Raw genomic sequence first — 25,836 nt, forward strand, 5'->3', positions numbered from 1 at the left:
ACGCGTCCCTTTGATCCAGGTTCACATCCAACGTCTGAATGTGTTCAAAGCTGCAGCTCTGAGTCCTTTCAGGTGTTGTGACATCACGGGTCTGGATCCGACTCCAGCGCAGAAACTGGATTTGTTCTGCTCACTGTTAATCTGGATTACAGTTATGCTGAGACGTTTCAGAGGAGCGTGTGAACGGCGTGGCTACCTGCATCATTTTTATTCCTGTAGGCTTTTGGAAAATGATCCACGCCAAAGATCCACGTCTGCAGAGGTGGATAGTCGACCTTCATGTTGATCAAATGTCTGTCAACAAGAAAACGTCGACTCTAACTTAATCTATTGAAGTTTCTGTCAGTACTCTCAGACTGTCTGATACATTTAAACAGTAAATTATATTTCACATTCAAAGTTTTACTTTAAATGGGTGATATTTGAACCAATGCCACAAATGGTACGTTTACACCTCTGTGCATGTAAACCACACTCACCAACCATATTATTAGGTCCACCTCTGTAGTACCGGGTTGGACCTCTTTGCCTTCAGAACCGCCTTAATCCTTGGTGGCATCGACTCAACACGGTTCTGGAAACATTCCTCAGACTTTGGTCCATGTTGACATGACAGCATCACTCAGTTGCTGCAGATTTGTCTGCTGAACATCCATGATGCTGGTCTCCCGTTCCACCACATCCCAAAGGTTCTCTACTGGGTTCTGGTGACTGTGGAGAACGTCTGAGTCCAGAGAACTCATGGTCATGTTCTAGAAACCAGTCTGAGATGATTCCAGCTTGATGACATGGAGCCTCATCCTGCTGGAAGTAGCATCAGAAGATGGTCCACTGTGGTCAGAAAGGGATGGACATGGTCAGCAACAATACTCAGGTAGTCTGTGGTGTTGGAACCATGCTCAGTTGGTACTAAGAAAACATCCCCACACCATGACACCACCACCACCAGCCTGAACCGTTGATACAAGGCAGGATGGATCCATGCTTTCATGTTGTTGAGGCCAAACTCTGACCCAACCATCTGAATGTGGCAGCAGAGATGGAGACTCATCAGACCAGACAAGGTTTTTCCATCTTCTATGGTCCAGTTTTGGTGAGTCTGTGTGAATTGTAGCCTCAGTTTCCTGTTCTTAGCGGACAGCAGTGGTACCCGGTGTGGTCTTCTGCTGCTGTAGTCCATCTGCCTCCAGGTTGGACGTGTTGTTCTTTCAGAAATGCTCTTCTGCAGACCTCGGTTGGAACCAGTGGTTCTTTGAGCTCCTGTTGTCTTTCTATCAGCTGGAACCAGTCTGACCTCTGACATCACAGAGACATTTCCATCCACAGAACTGCTGCTCTCTGGATATTTTCTATTTTTGGACTATTCTCTGTAAACCCTAGAGATAGTTGTGGGTGAAAATCCCAGTAGATCACTAGTTTCTGAAATCCTCAGACCAGCCCGTCTGGAACCAACAACCATGCTACGTTTAAAGTCATCAATCACCTTTATTCCTCATTCTGATGCTGCTTTGAGCTGCAGCAGATCGTCTGGACCACAGGGTGGCGCTGTTGAACGTAGTTCGTCCGTCAGGAATGAGGACCGGAAGTGACTCCAGTAGGAAAGTGAGGATGACATGTCAAGTGAACAAAGTTTAGCCTCTTTATACAGGATGTAGTTTGTAATGTTGAACTAAAGCATAGATCTGCAGCCTGAGGCCCCAGAGCCAAATGTGGCCCCTTCATCCCCCCACTTTGACCGGAAATGCAAACAAAATGAATAAAAAATTAGTTTGGAGTTTTATTGTCTTCTTGTATGTTTATATATTTAACATGAACTGAGTAAAATTATAATAAATGTCTAATCTACTGTCAGAGTGGTTTATTATTAGAATCCCATGATTTCACATTGTTTACATGATACAGATATTTGGATTATAACCAACGTCAGTTTATATTTGATAGTGAAAAAAAGAAAATGAGTGACGGCAGACCGAAGTCAGAATGATTTAAAAATTCTTTATTTCAGGTAAATCTACTGAATCGGGAGGATTTTAATGGAGATTTTTTAAATGAACTTGTGTTAACTGCTGTCAAAGTAAAATAAATATATTCAATTTTCAATTCAATTCAATTTTATTTGTATAGCCCAAAATCACAACAACAGTCGTCTCGATGGGCTTCGAAGTAAAACGTGAACTCAAAAGGATCACGAATACAAAGAGTTCAATAGAAAAATACTAAAATGAACTAACAAACTGACTAAGCTATACTGGCATCACTGCCCTTAGACCCCCCTTCGCGGTAAGGAAAAACTCCCAAAAAAACCGGATTCTGGAAAAAACGAAGAAACCTCAGGGGTGTCCACATGAAGGAGGGATCCTCCCCCAGGACGGACAGGCGATTTACCAGAACTCTTAGAGAAGAATTAACTTATCTAAATCTACAACTACATATATAAAAGTCCAGCAGATGAGCTTCATCCAGCCGTGGTTGGGGGGACAGTCAAAGGCGCGAGTCGAGCCGGAGACAGGAACCACAGCCAGGTGTAGGAGCAGGAGCAGAGACGAGGTAAACGGTCAGGAACTGGAGCACGGATGAGCCAACTGGAGTCTGGAAGCACTCCCACTCCCCAGGAGGGGAGAGGGAAAGAGGGACAATACATGAATCACTGCACCAAACAGAGACATGGAAAACTAAATGATGAATGATGATCAAGAATAGAGGAGAGGAAGGGTAGAAGTAGAAGAGAAAAGAGGACAGAACCCCAGTGCACCATAGTTACCCCAGCTTCAACTTCTAGCAGCCTTTTAAAAACAAAAAGTTATTGTTATTAAGTTTAATTTAAACACATTAACATTAAGTTAAATAATCTCTGAATACTAACTAGTCTGACAATAAGTATGTAACATAATAATAATAAACTGTATTTGTAAAAAGTGCCCATACAATGACCGAAAATAAAACACGTAAATAATCCGATAAAAATAGATTAAAAGTGTTCAATTGTACATTGTTAAAACAAAACATATCACAAACATTACAAAAAAGAGTATAAATGAAAACAGTTAAAAGTTTGTGCAAAATGTGAAACTTTTTATTTGTATTTTACAGGAAGCTTAGAATTAGATTAGCCTTAAATTTCAATGAAATTACGACCAACAATATGAAAGAGGAGAACAATTTTTTATATCAGACGAAAGGAAAAAGATGATTCATTTCTAATTTTTTCACTGACATAAGTTTACAGTTTAGTAAAAAATTGAAGTAATTCCTGTAAACTACGTAAAGTTCTTTTCTAAACGTGAACAAAAAGTAAGAAAAATTTAGTGCTTTGCGTTGGGCTTTTATTTTGAAACATACAAAGAGGATGTTACCCTACGGATTTCCGCTAACTTGACCCCCCCGCTGAAAATGAAATGAATAATGACCCATGGAGGAGTAGGAGGAGGCGGAGGCAGCAGCGGCGGCGGCGGCGGGTGGTGGGAGGACGTTAACTTGCAGTCGGTGTGTCTGAAAGTGTCGCGCGGCGCTGCTCTGGTCTGGCGGCTCTCGGTGCTGAAGGACGGCGGCGGCTCAGACTCGGCTCACGCGGCTGGGATGCGCGCGGACAGCCGCTCCGCGAGGATCCCTGAAGTTTCCGCGTCGCTCCTAACTTTCCGCCGGGCTTCAGCCCAGCCTGAACTCGGCCCGTGAACCGTCGGTCCCACATGCGTCTGCCCCCCACCCCCATTCAACCAGGTGAGCCCGCCGTTCGTTCTCCCGAGGGGGATCGCGCCGGCTGCAGCGCCGGTTTGGACCTGTTCGCACGCGGCTGCGCGCGGATCTGTTTTCACGAAGGCGCCTCGGGTTCCCACTGGAGAACATGACCGGAGAACTGCGGAGCACCGGGACGGAGAGCCGCCGCAGGAGCGGCAGAGCCCCGGGAACAGCGGCGTGGCTGCTCGGCTTCTTCAGCCTCCAAGGTGGGTACCGACCGTGACCGGACCACAGCCAGAAAACCCCAACGTTTGCGGTTCTGGGGATCGAACTCGCGCTTCGGTGGCTCGGTAAACGGAACCGTCCAAAAGACTGTTTCCCGCCCTCGTCCTTTTCTAATTAACGAAAGAAAGGAGTTCAGGAAAACTTTGTTGGGGGGCCCTTCCCCCACGGGGTGGGGGGGGGGGGGATCACGCGTTTAGATTAAAACCCAATTGAAGGTGTTTTTATGCGGGATTTAATCCCTTAAGGAACATTTTTACAAAGAGGAGAACCCAAAAGATCAAAACCAGATCATCACCAGATTAGGATTTTATTTTGAAAGGTCCTGGTCCTGCCAATGGTGTCAGGTTCTGCTGTCTGTAACGTCGGAACCGATCACGGAGAACGTCCAGTATTAATTATGGCGGAGGCGTGTCCACCACAGTCCACGTGCAGCTGCATGGGAAACGCTGTGATCCTTCAGGATCTGGAGCTTTGTGACCTTGCAGGATCCAGAACCCTGATCCTGTGGGATCCAGTTCGCTGTGACCCTGTTGGATCCAGAAGCCTGTGATCCTGTGGGATCCAGTTCGCTGTGACCCTGTGGGATCGGTACGCTGGGATCCGGAATGCTGGGATCCTGTGGGATTCAGAACAGTGCAATCCTGCCATATCCAGATCGCTGTGGTCTTTCAGGATCTGGAATTTTGTGACCTCGCAGGATCCAGTATCCTGATCCTGTGGGATCCAGAAGCCTGTGATCCTGTGGGATCAGGTACGCCGGGATCTGGAACACAGTGATCTTGTGGGATCCAGTTCCCTGTGATCCTGTGGGATCAGGTACGCCGGGATCTGGAACACAGTGATCTTGTGGGATCCAGTTCCCTGTGATCCTGTGGGATCAGGTACGCCGGGATCTGGAACACAGTGATCTTGTGGGATCCAGTTCCCTGTGATCCTGTGGGATCAGGTACGCCGGGATCTGGAACACAGTGATCTTGGGGGATCCAGTTCCCTGTGATCCTGTGGGATCAGGTACGCCGGGATCTGGAACACAGTGATCCTGTGGGATCCAGCCTGTAGTCTCCGTTCTGCTGTGATGTTTGGAGCTGAGACATTCCTGCAGTGTGGCCCCTAACTCCCCCTCCCCCGGTCTGCTCCCGGTGCCGTTTTGGGATGAATGCGGCGTCTGTGCGGCGGCGTCCGGGCCGGGGATGCGGGGTTTGTGTTGCTAAAAGTGTGGCCCTCTTCAGTCACGCCAGTCCTGCTCCTTCAGGAGCCCCTCCCGGCCGCAGAAACCCAAACTGTGGTCCTGAAGCGGACCGCCCCAGACGACCCTAGTGGTTCCTCTGATCTGCTGCTTTGCCGCGGGGCCAAACATTTGGCTCCAGCTGGAATTCTCCGGAGGAAAAGCGCTGATGGGATCCATCAGAGGAGCTCGTAGACCAGAAACCGTATTTTTCTGTCACGTCAGAGGAAACGTTGGTTCATCCTCACATGAACGCAGCAGCAGCTGCTGCTTAATGCAAACATCTGCACGCTTGGCGTTTCTGCATATCTGCGCGTCTGGAGGCTGTTTGGCCGCTCGACTCTTTCATTCTGAAACACGTGAAGCAAAGTTTGGAGCTGGAGATAAAAACACGGATGATGTTCAGTCAGACCGGAAGTGCCGGGATTTCATGACTCTTTGGTGGCAGATGCTTTTCCTGCAAATATGAAACACAACGTTTATCTAAATAAAATATTTACGTCTTTCTTATACGTTTTGCTTTGATGGACGCGGAATGACCAGACTCCAAGAAAGGGGAGGAGTCTAAATGCTTCCAGAACCGTGGTTTTTGGGAGGTCATGGCATCAATTCTCACATGAGGAGATGTTTCACCGCTTCAGTGGATTTCACTCTTAAAGCTCAAAATTGCATTTCGGAGGATTTCTTTATTCAAATTGTTGACTCTGAAGCAGACATTTGTGACGAATAAAGACGGTGGGCGGAGCTACAAGCCTCCTGGTGCGCCCCATTCTGATCAGACAGGTAAATCCAGGACATTTGTTTTCCTGGAATCTGGATCAGAACCGGACGGCTGGATGGCTAAAAATGTTGCTCTGCATTTTTGATGCACTGCTAATGTTAGTTTGGGGTTGTGGGGGGCTGTAAGCTAGCAGGAGGGCATGTAAACGGAGAGCTCTCAGCAACAAGAAGGGGAAGTCCCGCCCATAACTTGGAGGAGAATTTGGGATGATTTCCTGCCGCTCTGCAGAAACTGTCCTAGAAACCCACACATGGTTTTGGATTAAAACTGCATCACATAATGGAAAGACCACTGCTTTGAATTATTGTGTAATTTAAATTTTACACTTGTACTTTGTTTTTAAAAAGTTCCTATAGTTTTTAAATCTGTTGAGGTGTTTATTTTGATCTATTTATTCTTTTTTTTCTTCTTCAAATATTTAATAATCTGTTTTTTTTTTCATTGTTTCTCTTTTAACCGTATGGTTGGGAGCTTTTATTCTTTACCGAGCTTCCTGCTTTAGTCTGCGTTCCTGAACTCTTCAGCTCTTTTACTGTTGCTGTGCTGCAGCGTCCAGCCTGAAAACCAGGATGTTGTCGGCGTTCACGCACGCCGCTTGTTGGCGAATCTCGGTTCACCGCCGTTCAGGTTTCAAACGGCGATTTTGTTCTGAGCTCATCTGGATGGAAAGCTGGTTCTGGATTAGCTGAGGTCTAATGGGGGGGTGGGGGTGTATTTTCATAGACTCTTGTTTTGTTTGCAGCCAGATGTGAAGGAAAGGCGCCGAGGTCCACATGCATGCAGTTAAACCCACCGTGAGGGCTCCTCTGTTGTAGTTTAGGGGAACTCTGTCTGCTGGAAGGTTCTGGTGTTGGGTTCTGCTGGAAGGTTCTGGTGTTGGGTTCTGCTGGAAGGTTCTGGTGTTGGGTTCTGCTGGAAGGTTCTGTGCAGCAGGAACTCCAGCGGGGGGTTGTGGGACTGTGGGAGGCTTTCCCGTTGGCTCGTTCATCCGGCCGCGCTGATTCAGATTTAGGCTCCAGCCCGCTTTTCTCTGCGTGTGCAGTTCACTTACACTCAGTTAAACAGAGCGCCGCTCTCGAGGGAGGATCTTCTTGCAGCGTTTCAGAGGTTACAGACGTGGCGGCTCCTTCTCTCGTGTCTGGTCTTCTTGTCGCCGCCATCTCCTCCGTTTTCTGTCCGGCTGCCGTCCGTCAAAAAATCATCTGCTGACTTCAAAGACGTCTTGCAGCTTTTGCGACATGCGTATCAAAAAGCGTGATATTGCGATAACGATACATTTGCGATTAATCGTGCCTAATTAGCATCCATGTGGAGTATTGTGTGTAATCATAATGATCTAAATGGATGAACCTTGGTCTTTTTACAGTGGGTTATATTCCTGTGATGGTGGAATCCTCCAGTGTCCTCCCAGTATTTATCATTTATTCATCCAAAGTTTTCTGTTGGAGAATCCATTTCAGATAGATTTTTGAATCCTGTCTTACGTTCTGGCGTTCCTTTTATTTGGCGGCGTCACCGGGCCGTGCCTCATCCGTCATAACGGTTCCGAAAAAGACCTTCTGAAAACTGAAGACGGTCAGCTGTTGTGAGGAGGACTTCCTGCATCACGTCCCCCTTTTTAACCGCGGTTCCGTGTCCCTCACCTGCTGCAGGTGGGAGCCCCGCCCTCCTGTTCTTCCTGAAGATTACCTTCTTTCTACCGACAGTATGACACCCTGCTGATGTAAGCCTCTCCAGAAAATAGTAAACCCTTCCAAGAGCGTTTCCCCTGCAGGGCAGGTGTGAGGCCCGGCGAGGGGAGCGCTCCTGCAGAACCGCCGCTCGGGCCCGTTCCCACGTCTCTGCAAAAGCACGAGCGCCGCTGCATTTCAATGCGTTTGACTGGAACGTGCAGGAATGCCTCGCTTGGCTTTGGCCCATTTGGGAAGCAACGTGGAATAAAGGAGCAGGGGCAGAGAAAGGCGTCTGGCGTGCCGTTGCATAATCCCAGCAGCCATTAACTCTTTGTATCCCGAGGCATTCATGAATTCATCACAGCAGCATTACAACTGCAGTGACGTCTGGCAGGTCCTCAGCGGTGCGTGGAGCCTGCAGCTTCCAAGGACTGCAGATCCGTTTCATTTGGTGGTTTACTCTGAAAGGGAGCGGCTGGCTTCACCGCCTTCTGCCTTTTGCTGGAGTCTTGTGAATCTTTCACAGCTTCCTGGTTCCTTTGAAAATGTGATCATGCGTTGTGGCTGTCGAACAAGCGCAGCAGTTCTGCTTTGCAGCACATTTGTCCTCTCGGCTGTCAAAGCAGAGGAAGATGTAACCTCGATTCCTCTGTTCCTGACACTTCTACAGAGCGTCACGGAGGAGTCCAGACAGCCGCAAACACCACGACGAATTTCTCCCCACAAAACAAACAGAACTGAACTTTTTGGGGGTTTTTTCTTTTGTTTGTTTTTTAATCATACATTTTTATGTCAGGATTGGGTAGAGCTGCAGATAATATTAGTATTGAATCTGCTAGTTAAGGTAATGTTGATTATTTTTCTGAATATTTCCATTAAAAAGCCATAAATGTTTTATTTTCACAAAACCAGAGATCTAAAAAAAGTGGGACATTTTGAAGGAAATTATGATTGTTTTTAACTCTGAATACCGTAAAAAGCTCTGTCAAAAACTCCCTATAGGAAAATCAATTCATGGATTAATTATTCTGGATTTAATGACCAATTACAGGTTTTTATTGCCATATTTTTTTTCAATTTTTTTCTTTTTCATAGTTTTGCCAGGGGTGCGACTTATACTCAGGAGTGAATCATCTGGGATTTCTTTCTTCACATATTTATTATTTTCCCACCAATGACCACTAGAGGGCGCTGTAGGTGAGTTGTCATTTGCTACTGACAGCAACGCAGAAGAAGAAGAAGCGCAGTCCAAATCAAACGAGGAGAATTTTGGGACCAGCATTGAGTCGGATGGACGTCAAAAAAGAGGCAGCAGATGTGAATCCGGTTCGGTGTGAACGCAGCAGAACCAAAAGTGCGACTTGTCTGTGATATTTTTTGTCATTGTGATGCTTTGTTTGGCTCGTGTGACTTTTCTTCTGGAAAATAGTCGTTTTATTTTTTATCTTGTTGCTCATTTATAGTATTTAGAAAATGTAACGGCTGGATCCACACTCACGAAAACCAGGTAAAGAAACATTTATGAAATGATGTTAAAGAGTATAAATTCAAACGAGAGGTTAGACCCTAAACTCTCTAAAACCTCCTTTTAGAAGTTCAGCCCAGAACCGGAACCTGGAAAAAGATGAGAATCCGTTTCCGAATGATCTCCATCCCAAAGATGAGCATCCGAAGAAAGGAGCCAGTCTGGAATTGATTCAACCAAAGAAGAACTTTGGTTTATGTTCAGGTCTTCCTCAGCCGTGTGAACAGAACAAAACGTGTCTGAATCGTTAGTCTTCAGTTCTTTCCCCTCTCAATTCATCCTGATTGAAACCTCCGTGCTGACCTCTGGCCTGCCGCTCCACCACGCTGCCACGATGAGCTCCCCTGGTTGGTGTTGTGCGTCAGCAGACGGTGATTGTCGGAGCTGAAGGCTGCGGGTGTCGAACAACAAGTTTGCTTGATGCTGGTTAACAGAAACAGCCTCTCACTCCGTTTCACCTTCCTCTCCTCCGCCCCACTTTTACAACTCTACCCACAATCCTTCAGGGCCCCATCCTCCTCATGCTGTCCTCGGTCTGAACCTCCCTTTGAAGCTGAGGAGATGCTGCAGAATCCCTTCAGAGTTCTGGAGGTTTGCTCAAAGCAAACGGAAGATTTTCTCCTGCATGAAGGATACAGATGACAGAAAAGTCCCGGCCACACGCGTGTTGTTGACGTGTTCATCAAAAGAAGAGTTTTGATGCGATGGTTGGAGGAAGCATCCTGAGAACCACGCCGCTCACTCAGAAATCTTCAGAAGGAGGAGTCCTGGCGGCCTGTCCACTTTCCGGTGGTTTACGTCTGCTGCACGCTGCGTTTTCGTCAGTCTGCTCACAGCACGCCATCCGTTCTGTGCCAGAGTCCGCTTGAGTGGCGGCTCTCTGAAGTGTGCCGCAGCGCCGTTCTGTGGGTTCAACATTAGTGGTTCTGCTGGCCTCCTGACCAGAACGTATTGGAGACGCCACGGTTCAAAACCAAAGTGTTTCACCCCAATGAACCGTTGCATCTCTGCTGCACGGCCCGTCTGTTCACGCTGACGGTGTCGTTGGTACGAAGGAGCCGAAAGCTTTTCCTTCATTGTTGCCTATTTGTTAGCAAACCTTTAGTTTGTTGTCGTTTTTAAAGCACAAATTGTATAATAAACCAAAACAAATCTGACCAAAATGTTGAGGTTTGAACCAACTGTTAGAATGTAAAAGGCCGGCTTGTACACGGTGAGGCTGTTCGGGCCGTGATGTCGCCTTAGAAACCCGACAATGATCCGGTCTGGATGTTAGGAGTCGGCCGGAACCGACGCCAACGAATCAAACGGTCGCAGGTTTCTACTGTTTATTACAATCAATCAAATAGATTTTTAACTAAGTCGTGATAATAAATCAAAGACTCCACTAGGGCTGCACGATATGAGGAAAACTCTCAATATTAGTGATCATTATTGCGATGACGGTATAACTTGTGATACATGAACAAATTGCAAAACAACCAAATACATAATTTCCTTCCACTGCAACACCATAACCATCTATCACACATAAAGATGCATTTCTCTTAAAAATGATGAACATTTTCTTTCACCAAGCTTTTGTTTGTTGAAATAAAACCATCCCGTCGTTCACAAATAAGACTTCTGCAGAAAAATATGTAAAAAAAATGGGTTGATTAGAGATTGAGCCTAAAAAAGAAGTTTTCCGGATCAAATTGACTTTGAAATTCCAGAGAGAAAAGACACGATGGTGCAATTCCAGCTCACTAGATATCGGATCAAACAAACGAGAAAAAAGACACATAAATGACTCAACAAGACATTAAAGATTTAGTGTCTTAAACAGATCCGTGCTAGTATAAACTGATACTGTAATAATAAAACGACGTTGGAGTTTCCTCTGCTTTTTTTGTGGGATTGTGTCCACGAAGTGTCTAAATAAAGTTAAATTCAGGCCTTATCTGTAGCCGTTGTTTTGGGTTTCTGTCGGCAGCTCCCTGCTCCAGAACCGGCGGGTCACTCCACACGTAGGACAAACACGGTTGTGGTTGGACAATAAGGCGCTGTGTGCAGGTGCAGCCAGCGCACACAGGACGCCGTTTCCTGTCCTTATCTGGTGTGGCGATGACGGACAGAAATGTGTTGTTCCTCATCATTCGCGGAGGCCTCCGGGTCACCGCCGTGTGCCAGACGGCGGGGGAAATGCAGGTTTTGTTGTTACTTCCTGCTGCGCACACGCAGACTTGAACCGTCACCCCTCTGCGTGCTCATCCCGGGTGGGACAGGGTCGCGGCCCTGCCTTTCCTCCCTCTCTGTGGGTCCGGACAACAGTTGGAGGTGAAGGCTGACAGCTGTTTGGATGCTGACTTCCTGTGATTGGAGACCTCATCCTGTTCAACACCAAAGAGGATTTTACCGCCACGCTGCAAATATGGAACCAGACTTGTAAACAAAAATGACGGATTAAATAGATCTGCAGCTACAAGATCCTGTCTTAGGTCATGAAATCCACAGATCACCACGTTTATTGTTGTTTTGTTTTTTATGGGAAAAGACTTTTGTTCTCAGCAGATCTGGGTGATGTGACCAGAGAATTGTGTTGGCGTGATCGCTCTGCTTCCGTTCTCCAGGACAGACCGCCATCCTGCGGAACAATGTTTAACGCTGAACAAAACACGACGAGGACGCCATGACGTCAACGACTCATTTGGTCAGTCACAGAGGAGAGAATCTGCTGCAAAACCTTCCAAACACGACGACAAAGGAGTCCATGGGGTCTGCTGGGAGGGGGTGGGAATATCCCAGATTAAATCCCAAATCTACACATTTCCTGGAGAAATGGATGATTACCTGGATGGTTAGAACCATCGACTGACATCCTCCAACCCAACACCGCCATGTTGGAGGCAGACATCGTGAAAAGCAGTGATTGGTTGGTCTGAGTCATCGTTTCTACGGCAACCACTCAGGGTGAGCTTGATGGAAGGCCACACCCCTACCCATTGAAAGTGGGCTACACCAGGGCCATGTCCGAATTCCCGCCCTAACTACTAAAAAACTAAATAGTGTGGACTATCTAGTGCCCTGGATTTTAAAAGAAATTAGGACACCATTGCTCACTTTCTGCTTTTTATTTTATTTTTTTAAACAGCGGATATGACGTCACCGCCATTCACAAAGTTAAAATCTAATTCCCATGAGCGTTTTGGGACGATTATTTAGGAGTCCACTGTCTTCTGAAGATAAAAACATTCATGGTTTATTAGAAAAAGTACATTTTTTGGCAAAAAAAAAATTGTTCCGACGCAATGCATTGTGGTCTATATTCGCCGATCAAGTAAGCATCGACGCACATGTGTTTTTCGCAGAGACTTCTGGGAAATTTCTGGATTTGGGAATATGTTGATTGGGACAGCGCTACAAAATGGTGAACGGACTAAAGTGCAGTGTGTAGTGAGTGTGGAAGGAATTTGGTCACAACCTTTAAATCTGTACATTTATAACGTTGGATGTGAGGGCCAGCAGGCTCCACCCACTTTTATCGAGTCATCTGATTGGTCAGTTTATTACTACCTAAAATAGATTGAACTACAGAAAAAATATAAAAATACGGATTATCAAGAACACGTTTAAACAAAGGTATCAAGTCAAGAAGGGTACTCTGACCAACAAGCCAGTAGTTACTTCCTGTCTGGAACGCCAAAGGGGAGGGGCCCCTCCAATAGTTAGGAGATTTTAAGTGGAGCTGGCGACAGCAAGCGATTAACTCTTGCCGTCTCCAGGAATTAAACATTTTTAATTAACCGATTAAAATCTACGAATTTGTGTCTCTGAATTTGAAGCTGTTATGAAAACGGCTTTTTAGGACCAAGAAAATCCTCTTTCTGAAATGCAAATGTAAGCAAGGCGTTAATCAGAATCAACAGGAATTGGTCGGTGATTCCAATCTGTAGTTTCCCTCATGCATGGATCATAATCTGCATCACTCTGGGTAGTGTTGCTTAAAAAAGATAAACATGTTCTGATGAAATCCCTCACTAAGAGCTGAAATGGAGAGCTACTGTGTGAGGTGGGTCTTCAGAACGAAGTTTGTATTCAGACAAAGTGTGATGAATTTTACGGAATTATTGCTATTATTATTTTTTCCTGTTTGTGGTTATATTCCTAAATGGTTCTGATGTGTAGATCAGCTTTACCTCTCTGGATTTGAGCATCTTTGTAAGCTGCGATCTGTCGGTGATGAACCGTCATCCACCATTGAAGATGGAACTTCACGTTTTTGCATTTTTGCGGCGTGACCTCACCGCTGGCCCGTCATTCATCCGTGGATGGTTTCCAGGCAGGTTTTGTCTGGACGCCGCTCCTCCTGTCATTCTGGAGGAGGTGAAGAAAGGCTTTCAGTGAAAGCTACACCCCTGCCTCCCCTACAACCTCCCAGGTCCATCTGGAAATGAGGTCAGATGACACATGAGCCCTGAGTGAACCCGCCTCCCTCGCCGCTCCTCTGTGGCGCTCTTTGAACACGGGCATGGATGGCAGCGTGCTGTGAAGGAAGAGAAGTAGCTTCCTGCTCTGGGGGAGGACGGGTTATTCTTTCCTCACAGACTGAAAAATGTCAGAAGCTGGTGGTGTTGGGAGTCTTCTGAATGACATGTTTGAGGAAAAGCAGCTGTAAAAGTAGCCGTTATCTTTACATCCACTGACAAAAGCAGGCCGTTCTGCTGGTTGGGGGGTGGGGGGGTCATAAATTAAAGAAGCTCTGCTGCTCTAAGCCTCGTGCACAAATGTTCCTCGTCTCAAATGAGAGCTGAATGTCCTGCAGCTCTTCCTCCTCCTCCTCCTCCGTTTGTTTGATCTTTTTGTTTCTGGCTCCGTCTGAAGGTCTGTGCCGGTGCTGAAGCGCCAAACATGAGTCGTCCCCCCCCCCCTCCCCTCCCCCCGCAGCAGGGAAACGCCAAGGGCATGAAGTTTGCACAAACTTCACCCGTGTTGGTTATGTGGGGGAGGTTTTCAGGTCCAGATGTTATCGGGGAAAGCTTAGTGCCGTGGTGCCGCGGCCGGCCGTGGTGCAGCAGTAGGGCGGTCGACCCATGATTTTAAGATTGCAGGTTCGATTCCCGCCTTGCACGCCCAAGTGTCCTTGGGCAAGACACTGAACCCCACCTTGCCTCTGGTGGGAGGTTGGCGCCAGTGTTCGGCAGCGGCCAGCAGTGTGTGAATGTGTGTGTGCTTGGGTGAATGGGACTGTGACTGTAAAGCGCTTTGGGCCTTCGAAAGAGGGTAAAAAGCGCTATAGAAGTATACGCCATTTACCATTTAGTCCCAGCCGCCCACACGGGTGGCCCGCAGGTCATGTTGGGGGCGTAGTCCCAGTGAACCCGTAAGGAGAAAATGTTTACGCATATCTTTTTCTGCGGGCATGCTGCATGTTCTTGTAGAGAACACTTGCACAACGCTTGAGGGGGAAGTGCACTGACCGCACACAACAATGACAAACGCGAGACACACCTGAGATGTAGCTGCTCCTCTCTACGGACCCGGACAGCCAGCAGAACCCTATAAGCGCTGTTGGGTTCAGTTTGTTTGCTTTTAGCACAAAATATTTTCACTTTGAGGCTGTTGGCAAGATTCAGCAAAAATGCAGAACCTGGACCAGCCGGGCAGCAGGAACACTGATTGTTTCTAACGGTTGATTAAGCTAAAGCGGGAAATCGGACCCGTGTGTCTGCAGAGGCGATCAGCTGTTATTGAGTTAGTCCGCCAGAACATCTCTGAATCTCTGCTTCCAGCCTGGCCTCAGCTCTAAATCTGGGTGGAATCAGGCCCATATTTAGAGGCAGGGGCAGGTGAAAGGGTCACAGGGAAGCTGGGGTTAACCCCCACCCCCCAAACGAGCTGCTCACATTTCAGATGGACTCTTAACAAACACTAAGCAGATTCCCACTAAGGGACGTCGTGCAGAAATGCATCAGCGGGCGCAGAGAAAGCTTTCAGTTTAGGAGAGAAATGAGCGACGGACGGTCCAGGATGACATCGGTTTACTTCAAACTCCTTTAACTCGTCGTTTATCTGCCAGAAATGCTGCGTTTGTTTGCAGACTCCGGGCATTAGCAGCTGCAGGTTTTCTGCCACAGCTCGGTGATGTTTTTTCCAGGCTGCAGAGGCTGAAAGTACGCAGCAGAGCTAACTGAATTATTGCCCGTCTGTCTTCTTCATCCTGTGACAATGATCTGATTAGCTTTTCCTCGTCTTTTTTTCTGTCTGTGCTGCTGTGGAACAATGTGCAGCTTTTTCACAGGAGGAGAAATCTTTATGGAGCTAACTTCATTATATCTAGTGTTGGATGGTCCATTTTTATGTTTTTACCTTCGTATGAAGGAGCAACTGTTTTTACTGTTGAGTTAAATGAAAACTTAACAATTCACCTTTTATCTGAATACAGTAGTTATTTGAAATTCCTCCATAATTTGTGTTTGATCAGAATCGCCACAGATGACATGAGTCGTGTTCGGCTCAAACCTGCTGCAGCAGCACTTTTTTCCTCTTCTGAAGTCCATCAGTATGCAGTAAACTAACAGCGCTGTGATTTCCAAAAGGGGATTTCGTTCCCTCTGCCTCCAAGCGCCTAAATACCTCTGAGTGTGCAGAGAACAAGCCAGTCTTTCAAACACTCTGCAAGGTGAAACATGTGATAATTTGATTTAAGCCGCATGCTTCCTGTTGAGCTAAAAGCTTGGGTTGTTTTCCACGTGCTGCGATGGCGTGTGCGGCCAGCAGGACTCCGGTAGACGGCCGATGAAGACGCTAAATGGATGCCATTTGGCTGAGGGCCTCCATGTGACTTCAGCCTGAAGGAACGCCGTCTCAACGCATCCATGTCGACTTCCCTTCAGACAAAAGCAGATCCTGAATGGAAGTGCTGTTTTGAAGACACCAGTGGAAACCCATCAGGTGTGAGACCGACACCTGAAGGCCATTGACTGCTGGGACAGCCGGCCTTTGCTTTAGCGTCTGTGTTGTTGATTCAAAGACTTTCCTGGATTTTTCTTTGCCCCAGCTTTTCATGTGACGTATAAAAGAATGGCGTGTTGGGGCTCTAAGCGGTGAGATCTGTGTGGGGAAAGTGGGAGCTCTCACTCTGACAGGAATGACAGGGATCAGTGGCTCTTTGTTAATCTGTCTTTTGACCTTCAAAACTCTTCTCTGGCTTTTGAGTCAAAGGTCAAAGTGTGTTTTAACCTCGGGTTCTCAAACACTTGGTCGTTCGTATGGCTTGACCTTTAGTTTTAAGAGTCTTCATCATGTTAACATCTTTCTGTCTGCTGTAAAAGGTCTGTTTACATTGGAGTTGTTGCTGCTCTCAGCTGGTCGGGCCGTGTTTTAATCCTGTTTGTGATGGTGGTGTGCTATCCTATGGGGTCCAGATCCTCACATTGACGTGTTCTCCCTACCACAACAAAGGTGGATAAAGGTGAAGAGGATTTCATGTAATCCATGGACACCAGTGCAGATAACAAATCATTGAAGAAAAGAGGTTTTGTGGGGTCCAGATGACCCCACTCCCAACGTTAACGTGCCTAGGATAGCACAAGGGTTACAAGAACAACAGTTTTCCCTACGATCTTTGTCTTTCAGTGCAGAAAGATAAATCTGGGGCGGCGGGGGGGGCAGAAAAACAGGTTTACTGGTGATAAATGGCAGGCTGGGGTAGGAAAGCGTCTCCTCTTTGACGGAGGATTGGGCTTTGTCTTGAAATGCGAGCTACCTGCTTTTCAGAGGCTCTAACTTTGAACACAATGGAGGTGGAGGAGCAGAAAGGTTTGTGATATGGGGGGGGGGGGGGGTGTGAAGGGATTTGAGTCGCTGTTACTGTCTGTTAAAGGGGATTACTGTTTAATTAAAGGTCAAGGATCCTTCAGACCGCCTTGATTTACTTAGAGCGAAATTCTCCTACATCTATTAATCTGTCAATCTAGAAATATTGAATAGTCTTTACTTATAACGGGGATTTCTGTGGGTTTTCTTTTTTTGTTTTAACTATCGGGTGTCTTGGATTTATAGCCTTTTTTGGAGTTTTTTTCTAGGGAAGAACTCCCCTTTCTTCATATCTGAAAATTGGAATCTTTTTCTCTTAAAGCTTGCTGAATGACCCTGGAAATCCCAACAGCATAGACTCTTTTTTTAGTCGATAATGTATTTAAGTCTGATTTATTTTTAGGGACTTCTTGCAGCAACATTTCTAACAGTCACTGCTCGGCGTTTCTCCCATGAAACGTCTCCTATAGAACCTTGAACACCATGTTTGCACGTTTGGAGATGCCATGAGGTCAACTTTAGATGGTTTCACAGCAACCGCCGTCATGTTTACATCCCTTTCTCCGCACATCACCGTCGTCTTCTGCACTCAAACGGGGGTACCTCACAAACAAACACATTAGAAATGAAAGCATTATGACCACTGAGATGGGAACAAAGCGCCAGGGATCCTGTTTCCGTGGGAGTGAACCCTGCAGGAGTCGTGTGTTGTGCCAGGTGATTGATAGAGTCCATCTAACCCGGTCCGCTCCCTGTTATTGATCGACGTGTATGGCCAGAGGATTGTGTTGGCTCATTAACTGCACATATTCCTACCTTTATGTGGAGAAAGGCTGACGGATGTGTGTGAAGTGGCTTTTTGGAAATGCTCATTAGCTCAACATGGGAGAGTGTGACTCACAGGATTCAGTGAGATTAGATGGAGATATCTTATGTCATAGTTGAAACTGTTGAAGCCTCAGTCGCTGGCACCCGTCCGGGAGGTTGAACCGTACGAAGGCTGCGGGTTTTTGGGATATTCTGGTCTGTGGAGGGCCATAGAGAAGGGACGCCATGAAGATGGAATATACCGTTGTCGTGCGTGTGGTAAGTGTACCGTTGGAAGTATTTTTAAGAACAATGGAAGTGCAGTGATGCTGTCGTACAGCGTCCTGACTCCACACTCTATAGTTATTAGTAAGGTGTGATACTGGCACCTTACTGACCGACAGCAAATACTGCAGGCACGGGGCATGCACGTGGTGCTAAGGGTATATTCAGACTGGTGAACCAGTTTCCTCCGATAATCCGGAACAAATTTTCAGTCTAAAGCGGACCGTTGTCCAGAACCAGGAACCGTTCTTGGACCCGTCTTTGGAGGTGGTCTCAGTTAGTTTCCAGTCGGTCTGAGCTTCGGTTTGCTTTTGGGATTTCTCAGTACGAGTAAGTTCTGTGCTCTGAGCGGAACAACTGGACCAAAGTGACCACGTTAGCCGGTAGTCACGGGACGTTAACAGAGTAGGAATGAAGCACCAGATGATTGGCCTCGCCCTTGTAATTCTTGGCCAATGACTGAAGAGATCTTTAGTCACATGGTTTTGTTTACAAGCTTTAGTTTGAAACGGGACAGTCCATACGGGCAGTTGGGAATAAACCATTCCTCTGGTTCAACAACTAAACACGGATGGAAAGCTCGACCTGCAGTTGCCACGTCTGGATAACCTGTGCCAGATGCTGGTTCCTGCTGGGAAAAACGGCGTTCCTGGGTTGGTAGAAATTAACAAAGAGGTCCGGAGTGCAGACCATCCCATCCCTCGCGGAGCGCTTTGATCAACAGGCAGACCAACAGGGAGTAATCAAGAGTCCAGAGCTCCTCAGTGGACCATGACTCATTGACCAGACGAATCTCATTTTCCACAGAAACAGATGTAATTAAAAAAAGACACAAGGAGACGCTGTGCTGCTGTAGAACATCCTATTTAAGAATATGATTTATTCGGGTCAATGCAGCTTACAGGGGTATTATTCTCACTGTCAGTGGGGCAATTAGTGATTCTGGATAAAACGGTTAAAGCTACCAATTATCTTTTTACAAAAACAGTTTTCTCCTGCATTTTATTTCCATTTAAAGTTCTAAAAGTCTAGACATTTTTTCAGGCCGGGTTAGTGGAGTTGACAAATCCAAAACAAATTAAACTTTAGACTTGAACCCTGGAATCCTCCTGCAGTTTTCCGCCCTACTCCTTCATTTTCCCATTAGGACATCCTAACCATTGGTACAAACGTGAACTTTCACGTGCACGGCAGCGCGTCTCCACTCATCTTTACTTCAATACAAAGAGTGTCTGTGATCTGCAGACACGTAAGCCCTTAATTGGCGGCTTTGTCACTCCTGTAAGTCCTGGTTTACTCCGACGATCCCTCTGCTTGCAGGACCCCGCTCTATTCCTGTTTCAAGTGTGCGTCCGTGAACATTTTACACGCAAACACCGTGTCTGGTAGGTAGACGGCCCCCTCACCCCCCTTCCATCCACACCCTTAACACCCCCCCCCCCCGCCTCAATCCTGAAAGAAGCCAAACATTGTTCTTTCTCTGCGTGCATGACTGCAGGAGGTGGCGGTAAAGCAGGAAGTAATTAAAACTAATTATTCAGCTCTAATCAGAGTGAAGGAACTCTGCGGTTACTTCCTCACCACTGTGGGGCAAACCCTCCATGATCACATTTACATATAAAAGATTAAAGAGCTGTTTAGACTTATTCTCCTGTTTTTTAAATATCATTTCAGAGCTTCAACCGTTCAAACTAAAACAAGTGAAAGCGTCAAATGGTGTTTGATCAATCCCCAAAAGAGACCAAACGTTTCTGCTCCTTTTAGACAAAATGGTGTCACTCAGAGAAAAAACTCCAAAGTTCATCCAAGGATTCCAGCTTTTGTTCAGATGGAAACCTGATTTCCATGTGAGGGACTTTCTACATTAGCAGCACTTTGATGATTTAATGTGTTTTCACTCCTCTTTATATTCACATATTTCTGTCAGCTCCTCGCCAGCTGCCAGAACTGCCATTGGTCTCAAACATTGGCCCTAAATTCTTCCTGTTGGAAAGGAAACGATGCGGTGGGAATCATTTATCATGCCCCCCACGTGCTGGAGACGCCTCACAGAGGACAGCCGGAGACTCCTCTTCATGCCACGGCCCGGTCTGGGAAGTATTGACCCCACAACTTGTTGAGGACTACCTCGGGGGAAGTAAGTGCTAATTGCCCCGGGGAAACCAGATCATTTTGTTGGCAGGGTTCTCTTGAAGGCCGTTAAGTCGGCGTCTTTTATCTGAACGTCTCCTTTGTTGTTTGCAATAAAGTGAGGAAGGACAGAGATGTACCACCCCGGTGCTAAAAGACGGTGTGTGTGGGGGGGGGGGTTTGAGCGTCATGTTGTTGGGACGCCACAGAAACAATGGTTGGGATTGTGTTGCCCGGAGAAGGCTGGCTAACTGAAAGCAACTTGTGGATCTAAAGATGTGTCGGGACCGATGGGCTTTAGGAAAGCCGTTACTCTGCATCTCAGTGGAGGCGCTTTCACACCTGCAGGTTTGATTCACACCAGGGTTCATTTTCATGGAGAGTCGGCTCACTTTGACAACTGTGAAAGATCACTTATTCTCTGCTGTCCATCAAATCAGTGAACCCAGCAACAGAACGGGGGGGGGGTTTGTTTCTGTTTAAAAAGAAAAACATGGAGCGGGTTGGCCCCCCGTGTGAATGCAGACAGACTCTCTGTAGGCCAAAGAAGTAGAAGAAATGACGTTTAGAGCAAAAAACGTCCGATTCATGGAAAACGTTTGTCCAGAAGGTAAACGGCGTGTGATTGGGAAGAGCGGCGCCTTTCAGCTCCTATTGGTTTGGTCAAACCACAGACTTCAGCCTCGGTAACCATTTGATGCTGCACGTTTGGGGTTCCGTTACTCGCTTACTTACTCTAGAACAATACAGAGGGACCGGGGGAGGTACAGATGGAATGGATGTCTGTGAAACCCTCCAGCCAAGCATTTACGACGGTCCTTCAGCGTTGCTGCTTCCCACTGAAGCATAAAGGAAGCCACAGAGACGAAAGGGAAGCTGCGCCGCGCCAAAGCGTTTGGAGAAAATATGGGATGGAAGACGTCCATGGCCCAACTCTATTCACCAAAGGAGCAGCTGACAGCCGCAATTTAATTCAAGATCTAATTCATCCCTTCATCCGGGACCCCTAATCCACAGCTCACTTCTTTTTAAGGCCCCCCCCTCTGCGCCCACATGGCCTTTTGTTTTACCCCCTTCCTTTCAGACAAACTCCTAAAAGTTGGACGCCTGGAAGGAACATTTTTACTGCTTTGCACAGCTCTGTCTTTGTCCCGCTCATCACGATTTAATTAAAACATCAGAGACGGCGAGTGAGTGTTTGTGTGGACGGAGCTGCGCTCGTCTGACCTACTTTTCCATCACTGTTGGGGAGACGCTGCAAACATCCAAGCTGTTGAAGTAGACAAGTTTGTCCGTTAGGTTTGAGGTTTGTGGGTTCAACTTTTCTGAGAGGAATCGTATTTTGATCTTTCCATATTGCGTCAGGTCTTGCCCTCATTGAAAATCATCTTTTTTCCCCGTTTTGTGGCCGGTTGCTATGGATAAAAATGGTCTGTTATACCATCACAAACCTTGGTCATGGTAATTATGACCATGGATTGTTTTTTTTTTAACAAGTTCTTTAAACTTCTTGTGTTGTTGCTTCCTAGGACCTAGTTTCTGCAGATGTATTTGTCCAGAAGTGGATGCATCAGAATAGAGCGGAGCCGTTTGTGGTCCACCCAGCGTTTTCTTTACCATCTTTTTCAGACGTCATTTTTTCATCTGCTCCTGACTCACAACGATTTGAAAAAAGAAATACTCAAATGCAATTTTAAGATGAATTTCCTTTCTATAGGTCTTCCATCATCATAGAAATGCTACAAGAACATGTCAGAAACACAATTTTCAAAAGAGTGGCTCTTTAAAAACTAAATCATTAACCACAAACTCCTTTTCAGGAATGTCCCATTCTGATGTCAGTCAGACAAACTTTATTCAAACGTCTAGAATCCTTATTTAGGGTGTATTATAGCTCCAGGTTAGTTCATTATAACGTAGGTTTACCTCTGATCACCTCACTAGTGTACCTGTGGGCATCTTAAAAGTAAAAGTGTTGTGGCCTTCAGGGATCAGATGTCACTCAACAGTCTTCATGTTTTCACAAAGTGACATCTGTAGTGCAAATGACGGCAACATCCAGTCTGGATCAAACTAATCAGGAATCTATGACTTGAGCCTGTGTGTCTGCAGGATGTCTGAGGCATGAGTCGGATGAATTCTCATTCTAGTAGTACTCCAGAGCCCTGAGCTTCCTCTTGTTCCTATGCCTCTCACTTATGGAGAGGGGCTTGGCAGTCCAGTGGCTCTCCCTGTGAATGCATCATTGTCCCTCCGGTTGGAGAGGAACTCTAGAGTCTGGTGCTGGACGTGCTGGCTGTGCTTCAGAAACTCTGCAGGGCCTGAGATTAGCAGGGCATGGTGGGATGCCTGATAACTGACACCCTCCACGCAGGCATTTGAGCGCCTCTCCGGTCTCACTAAAGACTACAGCCACAAAGGCGCCTTTGAGCATCGGGCATGGTGTCTCTAATCCCCAAAGCACAAAGACCTGAGCCATCGATAGCATCTAAATAACTCCTCACTAAATGTCATTTGCCTGAATTAGCGATATAGAATCTCTCCTTGTTTTTGGATTGCTTAGTGAGCTCTATGGAAATATTTGGGATTTCTTTTGATGCTTTAAGTGCCGGCAGTGAACACGTCACAATGTTAGGTTGTCCACTGTGATGGGTGGCCTCTGGCTACTTGCCTCCAGGTTTCAGGCAACTGGGTTGCAGCAGCTTTGAAAGGTCTTTAATATTCATGAAGCATCAGGCTCACTGCTGACTTCAGTGTTTCTTTTTAACACTTTAAAGGGCTGGGAAGGTTAAGCCCTGGATGAACATCAAAATCCGTAAAGTTTCTATTGGTTTGGACATTTTCTATGTGAAATGACTTCTGGGAATTGTTTAAATTGCAGAAGGATTCAGGTCACTAAACAATAAAGGGAGGCTGGATGGCACTTCCATTACTTTGCTGTTTGGATCTCTGAGGACATTAAAGTGAAATTTTCTGTCCTGCTTTGACAGACGGCTGGCATAGCCACACAAATCCACAAGAGCTAAGCTTTTGCTACGTGTCGCTAATTAAAAAGGTGAAATTTGTCATTGTTGAAAGACGACTACAAAGAAAACACACTAAGAGAACGTCGACCACCGCTTCTCCTGCCAAAGAAATTACCCCTAATTGACCTCTTGTAACTGAAGAGCCTGCTTTCCCCTGGAGGACTGTTGTCCACTAGTTTCCCTGGCAACACTAAAGAACTAAATCACAGTTGGAGGAAAAATGTTCAAAGCACCTTCATTTTTATTTTAATTGCATTTTATTTTGTGCACATCCTAAGACTTGTTTCACATTTGCACCACAGAAGCATATTTTATTTGCCTTTACAGTTGAAGTTTTCCTAACTATTAAAGGAAAACTATTAACATGGTTTTTCATTTTACTGTCCGTCTGGGAAGAACATTGGAGATTTTTATCTCATTCAGATCTACAGCTTCCTGACAGGAAGAATGGAATCAGTCTGCGTTTTGGTCAACAAGGAACCACTTCTAGCCTGATGGTGTTTCTACCCCCCAAAGTATTTCTAGATACATTCTGGAATCCTAAAAGCTTCTTCTCCTCTGGGTTCATTTCATTTAGTGTGACATCTGAGAACTGGACCAGGACAGTTGTTGATACTTTGGCTTGTGGCCCCTGGCCAGATTGAAAGATGGATCCTTGAGATGGGTGAGACTGATGGTTGGACTCGTGCCCAAAGAGAACTTTGTTCTTGCAGTGTAATTCAATCGCTCATTGTTTCCCATTTGTCCAGAACCCATCAGTTTTTCTGTTGACACATTCATTTTGGCAGCAGGGGGGTGGGGGTTCTACGGTTTAGGGAAGGATCGGTTACCGAAGGCCAACCAGCATTTGGACCCTGTGGAAGAATGGTTGTAAATCTGACTCTGGAGTGATTTAAGGAGACCCTGAGCTGCTCTTTGTGTTACTGATATGTTTGTTGGGATGACACCATCGCCGGTGACACTTAACACTAAGAACCACTTTTTTCCCCCTTTAAAAGATGATACATTGGACATCCTCTTTAAGATGTTTTTAAAAAGACCCACTGTCAGCTTGAACCTTTTTAAAATGATGACATATTACAGAGTTGGAGGGGGATTTGAGTCTTTGTCATGTGGTTTAACAAAAATCCAAAGCAAAACATGGAAGGATTGCAGTTTTTGTGTTTGTTTCTACTGTTTAGATCGTAGTGGGGGGTCATGGAAATCTGATGTATCTTGGTGCATTTCTTCCAGGGAAATCACTCGTTTCCTAAAGCACATCTAGGAAGTTGTTGGCGTTTAAATCTGGTTATTCCTGTGGATTATTCAAACTCAGCTAATGTATCAAGTGAGCAGGAATCCAACAGTAAGAGGAGCTAAACCAAGGACTATGGAAAAAATAGATTTATTTTTAAATGCTTTTGGCCTTTTTAGGACCACTGACTGTATATGACAGTGATGAAAGTCTTCCGGGAATTCCCGGAAATCCGGGTTTTTGAGCAAACCGAACGTACTTTCCGGGAAATAAAGACCTGATCTCTAGGGACAAATCGCTTTCCGGATTAGAAAATGGTCTGAAATCAGCTAATTTTAGCTTTATTTTCTATATTTCTCCGCAGATCGCTTCCTCTATGGTCGTGGCCATCTCTCGTCTTCCCGGCCTAATTGACCAATGACGGGACGTTTTAGTTGCTTTCGGATGCGTCGACGGGTCTGATTGGCTCTGTCTGCACCACGTGGTCAGCGTGACTTGCTTCCCTAGAGACCAAAACTGGCGGACCCACGCTAAACTTTCACAAACACATCTGAAGAGTTTGCGATCAAATTTGTGTTAAAATAATGGCAGGCATCGTCATTATTGAGCGTGGTCACGACCTCAGTTGTGAGAAGACGATAAAAAACAAATTGAAGTGGTCTTGGCTGGAAAAAAAAAAGATTTTTAAGGTAGTGTAGGTCAAATACTTTTTTGTGTAAAATAATCTCAAAACCACATTTTGAAATAATTTCAATTTTAGTTTTGAGTTTCAGTTTTTATTTTGAATACATTTCTCTATCTAATTTATTTGTATTTCCTAATTACCATGATTTAGTTCAGTATAGTTGACATTAATTATAAGTATTTGATGGTTTGGACCCGCACTCCCTTAAAAAACAATGTTTACAATGTTTAGTTTAGTTTGTATGTTTGTTTTGATATTTCCCAGATTACTTAGTATTGGTGTTAAAGAATTGATGTATTATGTTATAGAATTATAGTTTAAAGCAGATCCCATATTTTGATGTAATTATAGTTTGAGAAAAAAGTGCAAGTGGATGTTGTACATCAGTCATTTCTAAAGCAGAAATAATGTATAAATAACTGAGGTATTTTCATAGAATATCATAGTTACTGGTGTTCTTTTTGCCATTTGGGGCTTTGATGTTACTATATTTTAGCAATTGTATGTTTTGCAGCTTTAAGGAAAAGCGTAGATTGTAGGATTGTGTTACTTTGAGCAATTTTCCAAATTCTTTTTTAGGACCAGCAAGTCCTTAATGGAGAGTCAAACTAGGGGTTTGAATGACAAATCATGATGCTCCAATTAGTCTTAGTTTCTTGATAAAGAAGTGAATAACTAGCTGCCAGAATGCACCAGAATGCATCTAAG

At 45.6% G+C, this 25,836-nt stretch overlaps 1 protein-coding gene across 1 annotated transcript in view; it reads left to right on the forward strand.

The window, feature by feature from the left end:
* The first annotated feature begins 3,416 nt into the window (after positions 1–3,416).
* The window catches only part of ptk7 (protein tyrosine kinase 7 (inactive)), a 54,009-nt gene continuing 31,589 nt past the window's right edge, over positions 3,417–25,836 (forward strand). The window contains exon 1 of the mRNA XM_023963079.1: positions 3,417–3,941. Coding sequence (XP_023818847.1) covers positions 3,842–3,941 — 100 coding nt within the window. The 5' untranslated portion in view covers positions 3,417–3,841. The remainder of the gene's footprint in view (positions 3,942–25,836) is intronic.

The sequence above is a fragment of the Oryzias latipes genome, chromosome 15 (assembly GCF_002234675.1).
Source record: "Oryzias latipes chromosome 15, ASM223467v1".
NCBI lineage: Eukaryota > Metazoa > Chordata > Actinopteri > Beloniformes > Adrianichthyidae > Oryzias > Oryzias latipes.